The sequence below is a fragment of the Drosophila suzukii genome, unplaced genomic scaffold (assembly GCF_043229965.1).
Source record: "Drosophila suzukii unplaced genomic scaffold, CBGP_Dsuzu_IsoJpt1.0 scf_9, whole genome shotgun sequence".
In the NCBI taxonomy this organism is placed as follows: domain Eukaryota; kingdom Metazoa; phylum Arthropoda; class Insecta; order Diptera; family Drosophilidae; genus Drosophila; species Drosophila suzukii.
Genome location: NW_027255941.1, coordinates 1,340,595 through 1,355,435, shown reverse-complemented (window position 1 = coordinate 1,355,435; position 14,841 = coordinate 1,340,595). Strand labels below are relative to the sequence as shown.

At 43.4% G+C, this 14,841-nt stretch overlaps 1 protein-coding gene across 3 annotated transcripts; it reads right to left on the bottom strand.

The window, feature by feature from the left end:
• Positions 1–1,387: 1,387 nt before the first annotated feature.
• LOC139355132 (uncharacterized) lies at positions 1,388–8,245 on the bottom strand. 3 transcript variants are annotated; one of them, XM_070999470.1, is made up of 4 exons: positions 5,694–8,245; positions 5,390–5,637; positions 5,175–5,331; positions 1,388–5,120 (listed from the first exon to the last, which is right to left on the bottom strand). In XM_070999470.1, exon 1 carries the CDS (start codon positions 8,243–8,245, stop codon positions 7,331–7,333), a length of 915 nt encoding a protein of 304 aa, XP_070855571.1. In that variant the 3' UTR covers positions 1,388–5,120; positions 5,175–5,331; positions 5,390–5,637; positions 5,694–7,330. The 3 variants fall into 3 exon arrangements, with proteins under 3 accessions (XP_070855571.1, XP_070855572.1, XP_070855570.1); XM_070999471.1 differs by having other exon boundaries at positions 1,388–5,331; positions 5,390–5,486; positions 5,571–5,637; XM_070999469.1 differs by having other exon boundaries at positions 1,388–5,331.
• Positions 8,246–14,841: the final 6,596 nt, after the last annotated feature.

The following is a 14,841-nucleotide window of genomic DNA, read 5'->3' as shown; positions in this document are numbered from 1 at the left end:
CCACCGTTTTTTGGGATTCACAAGGTGTGATCTACATCGACTATCTGGAGAAGGGCAAATTTGGGCCGATTCGCCGCCGAATTGCAGAAAATACGGCCCCATTTGAAAGAAAAATGTGCTCTTCCATCATGACAACGCACCGGCTCACACTTTCGCCCTCGCCAAGGCCATATTGGTCGAATTGGGCTACGAACTGCTACCCCATCCACCATGTTCTCCAGATTTGGCCCCGTGTGACTTCTTTTTGTTTCCAAACTTGAAAAAGTCACTCGCTGGACAGAAATTTGCGTCGAATGAGGAGGTCGTCGCCGCCACAGAGGCCTATTTTGCAGACCTCCAGAAAACTTATTTTTCAGACGGGTTAAAGAAGTTGGAGCATCGCTGGGTCAAGTGTATCGAGCCAAAAGGAGAATATGTTGAGAAATAAATCGCCACTTTTCCAAAATTTTTGTTTTTCTTTTGGAGGCTAAGTACGTATTGGACCACCCTCGTATTTGTGATCAAGATCATGAGCTATGTTCGTCTGTCCGTATAAACGCTTAGACCTCGAAAACTATAAATGCTAAAAAGTTCAGATTAAGAATACAGACTCCAGAGATTCTTGCGCATCGCAAACTTATTTCAGTAAGGTGTGGCACCTCTCAAGTTTCTAGCGAGGACATGGTCACATATAGTAGATAAAGGTAAAAAGTGTAAAATGTAAAAATCGAATTTTTCTCGCACCTACTCGAAGAATTATTTCTTTCTAAGTAATTTTTAGGGAAATAAACGATTTGAAATATGAATCACTTATAACAGTTGTACGTTCTTACTACTAATTGGCTTTTATAACTAAATAAGATAGGCTCCACTTTTTTAGTTAACTATGTAAAATCTACATATAAAAGAAGAAAGCGTTTCTGACCACATAAAGTTTAGGTCAGCTGTCGGCACGCAATACAATGACATTTTCTGGTTTATTTGTGGGAGGTCCATTAAGGCGGACTTCATTTTTCATGAAATTTGTTACGTCTTACTTATTCATTATATATTTCCTTTTGGTATTTTTAATGCATAACCAAAAGAAAAGGTTGAACAAATTAGTTTTAGACAAGGACCGTAACAGTTATAACTTTAACTTTAAAAATCAATTTTTAATCGGCATTCATCACATTTTATTTTCAAGTCATGAAGTAATTGTTATTTTTCAACTTTAACATAAAAGTCTGAACATAACAGGTATTTTCTAAAAAACAGGGACCGTAAATACTCAATGTTTGTAATTTTTATTTTAAGCGACCTAATATATTTTGGTATTTCTTCTCCAATTTGGCTGATTTTTAGATACATTGCGGGCAATAGTAAATAGATAGAAAGTTTCTCGACCCCTGCTAAAAAAAAACAAAAGTCTTTCAGTAACTTTTATTCAATGGCTTTTAATAAAATGAAATGTAGAAATAAAAGTCTAAGTAACTGTTATTTGAAGACTTTTACTGAAAACTTCAAAAATAATTGTTATTAAATGATCAAAAATATAAAAGTCTTAAATATTTGTTGCCAGCGGAAATGACACAGAGAGATCTTCTGTTGGAACTTGGTTGGTTCCTCTTGTGCTAACAAATTCGCGAATTCATATTTTTGGGAATTCATGGATGGCTTAAAATTGCCAGCACTAACAAATATGTAACCATGGTCAACAGAGATTCCTCTTGTTCTGAAGAATTTACGGTTTTTATATTGTAAGGAATTTATGGATGGCTTAAAATGGCCAGCATTAACAAATTTGTTCCCATGGTCATTAGTGGTTCCACTTTCTCTGAAGAATTTGCGGTAGCGTTGTGTTGTAGAATTCATGTGTATAAGAAAAATTGCAATTTTAAGAACAGACATAAGATCAAATTCCAACCGAATTCAAACAAAAACAAGGAAGAACGCTATAGTCGAGTACCTCGACTATCAGATACCCGTTACTCAAAGGGAAATGGAGATATGCAAGCAGCAAAGCGAGATTAAAATGCGCCACCTACCGGCGGTAGACAGATTTAAGCGTTATGGGCGTTAGAGTGGGCGTGGCAAATTTATTTTTGGATCAATCGATAGGTATTGACGACACCAATACATTTCAGTTAAAATTTTTTATCTAGCATGCAAATTGTGGGCGTCACAGGTTTTCGCGGTTTGTGGGCGTTTAAGTGGGCGTGGCAAACTTTTTAGGTCAATCGATAGGTATTGATGAGAACAATACATTTCAGTTAAAATTTTCTATCTAGCATCAAAACTGTAGGAGTTACAGTTTCGGGCGGTTTGTGGGCGTTAGAGTGGGCGTGGCAGTCTACTGAAACAAACTTGCGCTGCGTAAGAAGCTCAGGAATCTTTACGCCAAATCTCAATAGCCTAGCTCTCATAGTTTCCGAGATCTCAGCGTTCATCCGGACAGACAGACGGACAGACGGACAGACGGACATGGCTAGATCGACTCGGCTAGTGATCCTGATCAAGAATATATATACTTTGTGGGGTCGGAAACGCTTCCTTCTGCCTGTTACATACTTTCCGACGAATCTAGTATACCCTTTTACTCTACGAGTAACGGGTATAACAAGAGAGAACGCTGTAGACGAGTACCTCGACTATCAGATACCCGTTACTCAGCTAAAGGGACCAAAGGGAGATGAAGATATGCGAGCAGCAAAGTGAGATTGAAAAGCGGCACCTACCCGCGATCTCAATATATGGTTATGTGGACGGCAGAAAGACTTAAGCGTTATGGGCGTTAAAGTGGGCGTGGTAAACTTTTTTTTTTGTTCAATCGATAGGTATTGACGAGACTATTGCACTTAAGTTACAATTTTTTGCTAGCATGAAAACTGTGGGCGACACAGGCTTGGGTGGTTTGTGAACCAATTGATAGGTATTGACGAGACTAACACATTTCAGTTAAAATTTTTATTCTAGCATTAAAACTGTATGAGCCACAGTATAAGGCGGTTTGTGGGCGTTAGGGTGGGGGTGGCACATTGGCGTAACAAACTTGTGCTGTGTACAGGCTTTGGAATCTAAATCTGAAATCCAAGTTCCCTATCCTTGATAGTTTCCGAGATATCCGCGTTCATATTTACGACTTTTTGAAGTGGGCGTGGCAAACTTTTTTTTGGGTCAATCGATAGGTATTGATGAGAACAATGCATTTCAGCTCTAGTATTAAAACTGTAGGAGCCACAGTTTTGGGCGGTTTGTGGGCGTTAGAGAAAACAAACATGCGCTGCGTAAGAAGTTCAGGAATCTGCATGCCAAATCCCAAAAGCCTAGCTCTTATAGTTTCCTCAGCGTTCATCCGGACAGACAGAGAGACGGACAGACGGTCATGGCTAGATCGACTCAGCTAGTGATCCCGATCAAGAATATATATACTTTATGGGGTCAGAAACGGTTTCTTCTGCCTTTTACATACTTTCCGACGAATCTAGAACACACTTTTACTCTACGAGTAACGTGTATAACAATTAGGAACAGATATTTAAGACTTATATTTTCGGTCCCGAAAAACCGACTAATTGGTTACTTTTTTAATAAAATTCTACTTATAAGAGTTATTTAGACTTTTATTTTTTTAGTCTTAACATTATAGTTATTATTAGACTAATATTAATTAATTATTATATTAATAAGAGTCAGAAAACAACAGTTACTTCATACGTGACCATTTCCAAAAAGTTAAAAATTGTTAGGTCATCGCTGAATTGAATAGGCCACATTTAATTGGTTTTTGTGAATTTTTTCTCCGGTTTTTAGTTTTATCCGAATTCTACGATTTTTCCGATCAAAACAAATAAAATTAGTGTTATTTTCGGTCCCTGGTTTTGGCTGGTGCGCAATGGCTCTGAAGGTTTTTAAGCATATCTTATATTCGTCTAGATGCCGTAGTCTTGCATTTTAACTTTGACAGTTTGCTAAATAGTACTGTTTCATTTTTTTAAGTCGTTCATAAAGTCGAAATCCTTGGAAGCGAAATACTTCAAAATAATAGGCATAACCTAAACCACCATTAATAGACTATAACTTCTTTATATGCGAATTGCTTTATGCTAACATAGCCCTTTATCTACACAAATTTTAAATACCATCAATGTGAATACCATGAACTTAATTTAAGTCTCCTAAACACCTTATCCTAAAAGGGTAGTCCAAAAATCGATTTCTTGGAGACCGAACGCGTCCTATTGGAGTCAAGGACAGAAGACCTACGGACTAGGCAACTTCGAGCTGATTTAATTCAAGTAATAAGGTTCTCTTTATTTCCCTTGTTCGATCATAACCAACAAGTTAACAAATTAAGGAAGTAAGGAAAATGTTTATGTGTTGTGTGAGTTATTATACCCGTTACTCGTAGAGTAAAAGGGTATACTAGATTCGTCGGAAAGTATGTAACAGGCAGAAGGAAGCGTTTCCGACCCCATAAAGTATATATATTCTTGATCAGGATCACTAGCCGAGTCGATCTAGCCATGACCGTCTGTCCGTCTGTCTGTCCGTCCGGATGAACGCTGAGATCTCGGAAACTATAAGAGCGAGGCTATTGAGATTTGGCGTGCAGGTTCCTGAGCTTCTTACGCAGCGCAAGTTTGTTTCAGCAATGTGCCACGCCCACTCTAACGCCCACAAACCGCCCAAAACTGTGGCTCCTACAATTTTTATGCTCGTCGGGGTACTCGACTATAGTGTTCTTCCTTGTTTTTTAGTTAGAAAGATTAAGGCCTTTGCTCACACCCTAAACTTAAAAAAAAAAAATTTTTTTTTAAGTTTGTACAGAAATGTGCGATTTATGAATGTGAGCTCTTTGGCCATAAAAAAATCTACCCTAATGGACATAGTATGTAATAACATAGTGGGTTGGAGATATCAGCTATGTGATTACGCCTGTGCAACAAATCAATTTTTGGATATAATATAATTGAATGGGGGGACAATATGTATATGGAGTAATTTGTAGGTGCAAATTGGGCCATACGGGGTAGATTATGGATGTGTTTGTTCAGAAACTTGTTGCTTACTGTTAACATATAAGTCGGCAATGAACAAGCAGGGCAATTCCCTATGCCCGCTTAGAGGGAAGCGGACGACCGATGGTGTATATTCAAAACCTACAAATTTTACTTATTTTTCATTATATGCGTTCCCTTATCGTTTTCACTTACACTTAAAAATTCCACGCTACAATCAACACATCGCTTTAACTACTTCATTACTTATCGGCCAGCTGGTCCGCGATCCAATCCAGATGTTTCTCCTTGAAGCGGGGATCCGCCATGGTTAGAGCTGTTGATTTGAAGCTTTAGTAATAGAAAACCGACACTGCGAAGAAGGAGGTGAACATCACGATAAGCGTGTAAGCATTATTTCTGGATCTCACTGATGCGTTGTCCCAATGATAAAGATATTAGACCTATTGGCCAGTGCTGCTTTTCTTCGCCTGGTGGGTGATGATATTGGTAGATGATCCAGAAATGCTGGGAGGCAGACAGAAGAAAGTACAGGGTAATGCTGATCAGGAAGAGCTTGCAGTTCCGCAGGATTATGAAGGAGGCACCGACCTGGTACACACACGTTGAATGCAGCGCCATGGTGAACAGCAAATACTCCGTAATGATCAGAAGAATTCTGAAATAAACTGGTTAAGTCCAGTAATCGAAATCCTCCAAACTTTGAAAACTTACACAAAGAGAAATATGGCTGTCTGCAATCGGTTTCTAGCAAGCGAAGGCCCAAATGCGTTTAAGAGAAGGTCTACTCCCAAAAGGGCGAACTAAAGCAAAAGCACCCAGGAGTACCGTCGCAGAGTTAGCTTCATAGCGCTATCTTAACGGTAATCTATTGTTTGGGATGTCAGCTTATTGTGTATTTACTGTGCTGGTTTTGTTGTGTCCTTATTGCTCTTTTTTTTTACGTCCTTCGCCCTGGTGAAGTCAAAGAAACCGCAGAGGTCATGCGCTCTGTCTGTCATACCAAAAACATATCGATAGATAAATGTCCTTAAAAAAGCAGCTATATTTAACTCGCACAAAGTTTAGAACACCCCTGCAAGTAAGAGGGCGATATTTCTATCGCCTGTTGTCCATATAGAAAAACGATAGAACAAATTTTACAAAACCAATATATACATATGTCGCGTAAAAGTCACTTCTAAGTCACTTTTGGACGATATAAAGACGATTGTACACATTTTACAAAAACAAAATGGGTCGGGATCGCGAAGAAGTAATTTCTGAGACACTTCTGAGCGATAGAAAAACGTAGTACATATCTTACAAAAACCAAATTAGTGGAAAAAAACACGCGATAAAAAGAGCTTGCGGTAATTTTCCGTTACCCCATTTTTTCTGAAAATTTCTCCAGTCTTCCTTTTGACCCACGCTATTATTTTTCGCCCGAGCGTTATTTCGATTCGCGATATGTCTGTGGACAGTGCGGTTTTGTATCGAATTTGTGCGTTTATTAAATATAGCTTTGTTTTTTCTAAATGTTTTCTTATTGCCTAACATATTTAAATGTCCCTCTCAACAAAGGGTGCAAAATTACGCTCACGATTATTTAAAACTATTTACGAACAAGCTAGCTGTGGACATTACTTGGCGTGTAACTGCGGAGAAACCCAGCATCCAATGATTCTCCACATATTTCATTGTAAAAGGTGATGTCTTCTAGTTTATTTTTACTTTGACTGAATAAAAAACAATTTTTGTTCCTGTTTAATTTAGAAATGGGTTTTACTAAATTTCTCATGACGACGGAGCTGGACCTAAATAACATTGTTCAGCAAAATTTCCTATATGCCAGGGACGGTGTATACAAGCGGACAAAGCCCTTATACAAAATATAAATGCTGTACGCCGGGGGGTAGCGGGGTACCGTGGTGGCGCTGATGGAATGGCGTGGGAAGCGACGGCGGGAAACTGGTGGCGTCGGCGGGCTGCTGCGCTGGGCTTCGGCGGTTTGCTGCTGGTGCGGTTTGCTGCTGGTGTTGCGGAAGATGTAGGGGAGAAACCACTCGAACGCGTATTGCCCCTTGATCGAAAAGAAGTACGCACAAAAGTTAACTTGGAAAGTAGGCGGGGGTACGACCGCGGTTTATTCAGTTTTAACTCCAGAATCGAACTGCCTAAGTCTAAGCTCCGCTCTGCGCTCCAAAGCGCAACGGAGACTTCATGGAGGGAGCTAAGAACAGCGCAGGAGAGCGGGAGAGCGGTGCAGCTGGATAGCGGGGCCGATCCAGATTCGCCGGACAGTGGGCCTGAACATTCCGCCCCCCTTGCAAAAAATAAAGGAGACGGAACTTCGGCCAGTCGCCTACGCCTCAAGCCTGCGTACAGCCGCCGGAGACGATCCACCCGAACACCGTCTTCTGGTCTACTGGCAATCCCTCGTCGACCATGTGGAAGCCCGGCTGTATCACCTTCGGGTAGACGTCCGCGCCCAGGATCAATGAAATAGTGGCTGGCCGGTGGAAACGCTCATCCGCGAGCGGTAGCTCCTTAAATTTCTGGACGACGCTCTCAGTGAGCGCACGGATGGGGGTGCGGATGCGCACGTTCGGCTCGATCTTGAGGACCACCTCCAGCTTGATGGCCTCGTCGACCTTCGAACGAATCGTCGCCGTGCATATGCTCTCATCGCCCACGTTTGTTGTCGGCAAACGAAACGCGGTGGCCAGGGATGCATCGATGGAGCTTGTCGGGGTGCACGGATCGATGAGTGCGGCGGTGTCGAACGTCTTCTCTCCGGTCTCGACGATCACCCCAGCAGTCGGGAGGACATTGACGCTATGTCGCTGGAGAAGTGCGGCGAGCGACGGATCTGGTGTCGAGGATGCTGAGCGCGGTGGAGGGGCAGGCGTTTGGCGAGTTGGCGGATCTTGCCGGCGCGAACGCTGCGGAGAAGCGGGCTGTTGCTTGGAGCGGGACTTTTGCTTGGAGCCGGACTTTTTCCGGGAAAAAAGGTCGTGCATGTGCAGCCGCGTGTGACGGTTCCGGTTGCACGTTCTGCGCCGGTCACCGCTACGACAGCTCCCAGTGGAGTGCTCGTGTGCGAGACAGTTCGCGCAGTACTTGTTAATGAGAACTGACCGCAGCCGCTTCTCTGCGCTCAGCTTTAGGAACCTCTGACACTTCCGAAGAGGATGGATTCCGCGGCAGACTCGGCATCGGTAGGACTGAGTACCTCTAGTACGTCTGCTATCCAAAGCCTGAGCGCAACGTGGACGGGGAGCCATTTTCCTGTTTAGAGTGTGGATAAGGAAAAGGAAAAACAAACAGGGCTGATTAACAATGACGTGGATAATGGCTACGGACTAAGGTGTGTAAGAAACGCGGCTCGTTACGAGGTAGTTTTGGGCGGCTCTCTTGGAAGAAGAACCACCTTGGTCACTGGACGTTTGACAATGCCGCGTGTCGTACGAATGTCGACTACGCGGACATTGCCATCCGCTCCCGGAAAAACGGAGTCTATTCTTCCGAGTCGCCACTCATTTGAGGGCAAATTGTCATCCTTAACGACGACCAGATCGCCAACACGCAGATTTTCTGTGGGGACTTGCCACTTGTTGCGCTTGTGGAGCTCCTTAAGGTACTCATCCTTCCATCGAGTGCGGAATTGTTGATGGAGAGACTTTAAGTGCTGCCACCGGTTCAGAATGGACTTGGATTCGCCCTTTACTTCAGGTTCCACTATGGATAGAAGAGGTCCACCAACAAGAAAGTGCCCTGGTGTCAACGCTAAGAGATCAGTTGGATCCTCGGACATGGGAGATAGCGGTCTGGAATTCAGACAAGCTTCGATTCTCACTAGGAGGGTGGACAGCTCTTCAAAGGTGTACTTCCGTGTAGCGGTGGACTTGTAAAACAAGGTCTTGAAGCTCTTGACACCGGCTTCCCATAGGCCTCCCTTATGGGGTGCCCCAGGAGGAATGAATTGCCAGGTGAGCTGCCACATCGGTCACAGACTCCTTAACTGCTTGCAGGAAGTCTCGGGAAAGCACGGTGGAGGCGCCGACGAAGGTCTTTTCATTGTCGGACTGGACTTGGCGAGGACACCCTCTTCTAGAGACGAAACGAGCGAAAGCGGCAAGAAACTTTTCAGTCGTTAAGTCGGATGTAGGCTCTAGATGGATGGCCTTTGTAGAAAAACAAACGAAAACCAACACATACCCTTTCGTAATGAGACAAGCTCTTGCGGTATAATTTTTTATATCAAACAGGCCGTGAACGGACAGGAAAAAGACACTCGCTCTTTCGGAAAACTTCCCATCATCTGGACTTGCAATCTCTTTTTGTGGATAACGCAGACCTGGCAGGAGTTAACCACTGCCTTCACCAAGTTCTTTATTCTCGGAACCCAGTATCTGGACCGAGTGAGACGCACCACTAACTGGTTGCCACCATGTAACGTAATAATATGCGTGAATTTGACCAGAAGCCGCGAGAGTGGACATTCGTACGGCAGGATTATCGGATGTCGTTCATCATACCGCAAACTGTCGGAGGCCGTTACGCGGCCGCATGCCCTGATTACCCCTTTCTTATCTAGAAAGGGGTTCAGGGAGAGAATCGAACTCGCCGCGGGCACAGGACGCTTCTGACTCAAGCAGCGGTATTCTTCAGAAAAATACCTGCGTTGAGTGCAAATTGTCATGAGTTCTTCCGCGGCGGCAACGTCCTGGGCCTCTAGACGGACCCCGGAAGGCGGTGATTGTCTTCGACATCGTTGGACAAATCGATGGACATACGCGAGGACCCGCAAAGCTCTATCTAAATTGGAAAAGCGATCTAGGAAATCTTCTGACGGCATAGACGCCACATGGACTTTAACGGCACGCTTTTCGATCTCAGTCACCGGCAGGTCGGTTCCCTGGCTGGGCCAATGATCGCGTGGACGTTGCAGCCAAGTGGGTCCATGCCACCAAAGCGGGTTATCCACCAGCTCTTGAAGGGGAACTCCTCTACTAGCCAAATCAGCCGGATTATGTTCGCATTGAACGTGCGACCAATGGGTGATCTTCGTCACCCTGTTGGCAACGAACGTAGTCCAATCGTGGAATCGGTCCAACAATGGAATTTTGAGGTCAGCCTCGGCATATTAGGAAGGATGGCTTCGGCCATCTCGGACAAAAGGAGAGCCCCACATAACTCCAGCCTGGGAAGGGACATCGTTTTGACTGGCGCCACACGCGTCTTGGCCGTGAGCAAGTGCACCATCGTCTTATGGACCACTTCTACGCGCACATAGATCGCAGCACCGTATGCCTTTTGCGAGGCGTCACAGAATCCGTGATGCTCTACGCGGAACTCTGGACGGAAGATAACCCATCTGGGTATTCTGACCTGGTCTAGGACCGAATAGCTCTGGAGAAAGCTGTTCCACCTTTGGCAAAGCTCAACTGGAAGTTTATCGTCCCAGCCTAGATCCTGAAGCCAAATCTCTTGCATAAAGATTTTGGCACACACAACAAATGGAGCGAGCCAGCCTGCTGGATCAAACAGCTTGGCAATTTGGGAAAGGACTTGGCGTTTCGTGTGGGAGATTTCCGTTGCTAAATCTGGTGGGACGAAAAAGAACTCATCGGACGTCGCCTTCCATCGTACGCCGAGAGTTTTGGCTGTGCTCTCAGTGTCGATCTCGAGGAAGTCGGTTCTCAGAAGATGATCGCTTTGGATATGAGCTAATATTTCTTTGTTGTTGGAGGTCCATTTCCTCAATGGAAACCCCGCGGAATCTAGAGCACTTTGTAGCTCGCGAACAATGGACTTAGCGTCCTCGGCGGAGTCAGCTCCCGAAAGGACATCGTCTACATACATATGATTTCGAATGACGTTGCTCGCTACCGGATGGCTGAGCTGCACGCCAGTTGCCAACTGTTGCAGGACTCGAATGGCCAGGAATGGCGCGCAATTGACTCCAAAAGTTACCGTCTGTAATTCGAAATGTCGAATGTGCCCCTCGCTGTTGGGGAATAAGATGCGCTGGAACGGGGAATGCTTCGGATCTACCCATATCTACCGATACATTTTCTCGATATCGGCACTGTAGACGTATCGGAAATATCGCCACTTCAGGATCTGGATAGTTAGATCGGACTGCAAGACTGGGCCAGCATGAAGGATATTATTTAAACTGACCCCATTCTCTGAAGGGTTGGAGGAATTGAAAACCACACGTAACTTAGTGGTTGTACTTTCCGGCTTGAGGACGGCATGATGCGGAAGGTAATAACTGGCAGAATTATGGGTAGGACGGACTTCTTTCATGTGATTGAGGTCGAGATATTCTTGAATCACGGAGTCGTATTTGGCTTTCAGCTGACAGTCCCTCTTTAGGCGATGCTCGGTTCTTAGGAACTGCGACAACGCGGAGGATCTGGAGTGACCGAGGGCGGATTTTACGTTTTGAGGATCACGAATCGGAAGACTTACGACATACCTGCCATTATCGACTCTCGTAGTCGTTCGGAGAAAATTTTCCTCACATGTCAAATCGGAAGATTTTGTCACTTTTACTGGCAGATCCTCCACCTCCCAAAATTTGGTGAGAAGCCTATCCAGGGACGTGTCAACTGTGTGGGAGATCGGTGTGAAAAAAACGGAAATCTGATTTTCCCTTGGAGCAGGAACGGGTCCTGTTAGGATCCACCCGAAAATGGTTTCTTGCCCGAGGAGAGAGCCACAAATATTCGGCCGGGTGCCGCTTAGGAGAATGGATGGCAGGATGTCGGCCCCGACCAGAATATCTATCTGTGCGCTCTCGTAGAACTTTGGATCCGCTAGTGACAGTTCGGGAAGATCCCGTAGAAACTGTTGCGGAATCGGACAAGATGGAAGGTTTCCAGCTAATTGAGGAAGAACATAGGCCGTCGTGTTTATTTGCAAGCCAGGCCTGGTCGGAGAACGGATGGTAAACTGACAGAGCTTTTTGGATTCAGCGGATACTGTCTGGTTTAAGCCTGATACTTGGGCTCGGATTACCTGGTGAGGCAACTTAATTAGTTTGAACAGCCGCTCAGAAATAAAGGTTGCCTCTGATCCTGAATCTATCAAGGCACGAGCTTTAAAATTCGACCCCAGGTGGCATATGTCAATTATGGCGGTGCCCAGCAAGACGGATCTATACGCCGTCGCGAAGTAATTTTGGACTGTAGAGTCCGTGGACCGGGAAGCGGTGGCAACTGGTGTACTTGGTCTTGATGTGGGTCTTGGGGCGGGATTCGAAGGCGATTGGGAGGAGTTGCCTCTGTGTAGTAAGGTGTGATGGCGGCCGCGGCACGTAAAGCAACTATGAGTGCTTTCACAATCACGCAGCTGATGCCCTCGTGCGAAGCAGTTTAGACACAGCTGCTTCTCCGCCGAACGCTCGTCGACCGTCATCTGGAGGAACCGTGCACATGTGCGGACAGGATGGTTTTCCTTCTTACAAAGGTCACATCCTTTTGGCTTGGGTGCTACCCTTGTCTCGTAAGAATTTATTCTTCGAGGCGCTGCAGTGGGGGCGGATGTTTTTGGCAGAGATTGACTCGAGCCTGACGGCCGTACGTCGTCTATGGCTTCTAAGGTCCGGTGACGCTCCGTAAGGAAGGCGTTATGTCGGATAAATAGGAAACCTGGCTCACTTGTTGAACAGTGGAACGAGGTGTCGACAAGAAAAAGTAGTGGATCGGAGAAATAGAAATTGGAAGCAAGTACCGACCTGGTTACTTTGCGGAATTAAACCCAGTGATACGGATTAGGAACGGTGAGTAAGGAGTTCGAATATCACCCGTTGAGAAGTAATACTAACCCTTTTGGTATATGTATTATGGTTGGGATCAAGTTTGGTATATTTTTGCTGGTATTTTTTGCGTTTGGATAAATTGAGGGGGAAAAATACCAACTATGTGTATATATAGTCCCCGGTGGAGTAATTGTAATATTTTCGCCTTTATTTAAACGTCTGAATGAAGAAAAAATATTAAAATTTGTTGGCCGGAGGATGCGATCGGTTGACTATTTAATATTGGAGTATTGCTTTAATTTAATTTAATAATCCGAGGGAAAAATACTAAAAGTATACCAAAAAAAGTTGGTGGACGGAGGATGCTATGCATGCAGTGGAGTGCTGGTATTTTTCTCGTTTAAATAAAATAAATTTTTACGGAGTAAATACCGAAAACAATACTAAAAAGTTTGATGGTAAATAAAATACAATGACCAAAAAATTTTCACGTCGGTTGGTGTAATTTTTTATTTTATTATTTTGGACCGGATGGCCGACGGAAAACTTTAATTAGTCGGAACGGGATGGTGGAGTTAAAAATTATATGTGACTGTATGTAGATATGTGTATATATGTAGATATTTGTATGTATGTAGATATATATATGTATGTACCCTGCAGTTCCAAAATTGAGTTAAGCGCCCAATCATCACGAAGCCGACTGCGACGTCGGCAGAGAAGCCAGCGATGCCGGCAGAGCTGAGCGCAACGGCGGCAAAGCGACGCGCTCTCAGTCGGGTCCGCAAAGAGAACGCACAAAAAAGTAATTTTGGGCTCTCCCTCTCTCGTCAAGTCTCAGACGAAAAAGTGCGCTTGAAGGGAAGGAGGCCCAGCAACTAAAATATATAGACCTTTGTGCACCCTTGCCTTTTGAATAATGCGACATTTTTTCTTAAAGGTTAAAACAACGATTTAAAATAATAGGTTTCTGTTTTAAAATATTTGTATTTCTTAAACAAATTTATATGTTTATTAATATAGATTAATAATATGTAAAGTTTTAAAAATATATTTTTATAAACCGATTTGCATAGTCGAATATGTCTATAAATACCCTGCTTTTATGTGCAAGATGCATAGACCAAACGGGACATGCAAAAAAAACAACAACGGCTTAGCGGGAAATACAAGATTCCCAAAATAACACGTGGCGGAAAAAAAATAGCTGTGAAAAATATTAATTTTTGACGTGAAAAGCAACAAATGGTGCATATAATAAACAAATCTGTGAAAAAATTTTAAAATCTTATTGAGTGCTGAGTTCCTAGGGACCAAAAATAAGAGATGTTTGTTTTTATAACTTATGATTTTTTGATTAAAGCACAATTTTTATTTTTGTGTAAGTAAACAAACATGGCTATTTAAATAAAAATCTCAAACATCTCTAATTTTCCGTCCCTGGAAAAGTGGTATTTTTTCCGCATCTGCAAAATAAATAAATGATTTAATAAATAATAAAAAAAATACATAAATAATTTTTTACAACAAAATAAAATAAATCAAGTGACCGAAAACAAAAGTTTGCAAATTTCTTCTCGATATTTTTTTAATTTTCTTTATATTTTTAGACAAGGCTGATGGTAAATCTATAAAAAAATGGAAGGCTAAGTCGTTATCCGAGGAACTTGTTCTGTCCCACAACTTGGAGGGGGGGCAAAACAAGAAGAGGCTCAGACTACCCAAATTTCGCCCGTGCCTTATTAAGTAAGTTTTTGTTGAGGCTGAAAACTATTGTTTGTAAGTTTAATTTTTAAAAGACTTCTGGGATTTTTACATTGAATGCCAAAGATAACATTTCTTTTATTATAAATAAATCTTACAACTAACGATTACTTTCGGTCACTCGTTTTTATTCTCGTCTTGTTTTATTTTTAAAACTAATTTTTTTCTAATACTAGATGCAATCGCCCTGGTGGATCCCTCGGAGCCTCCCGAAAAGGCGCTGCAGAAGGCAATGCGGTGCGTTAAAAACTTGAGTTGTACCAAAAAAAGGCAACGCCGGCACAAGATGCTGAGAAGGAGGTGCCAGCGACCCCGATAACACCGGAAACCCCCGAGCTCAAATTT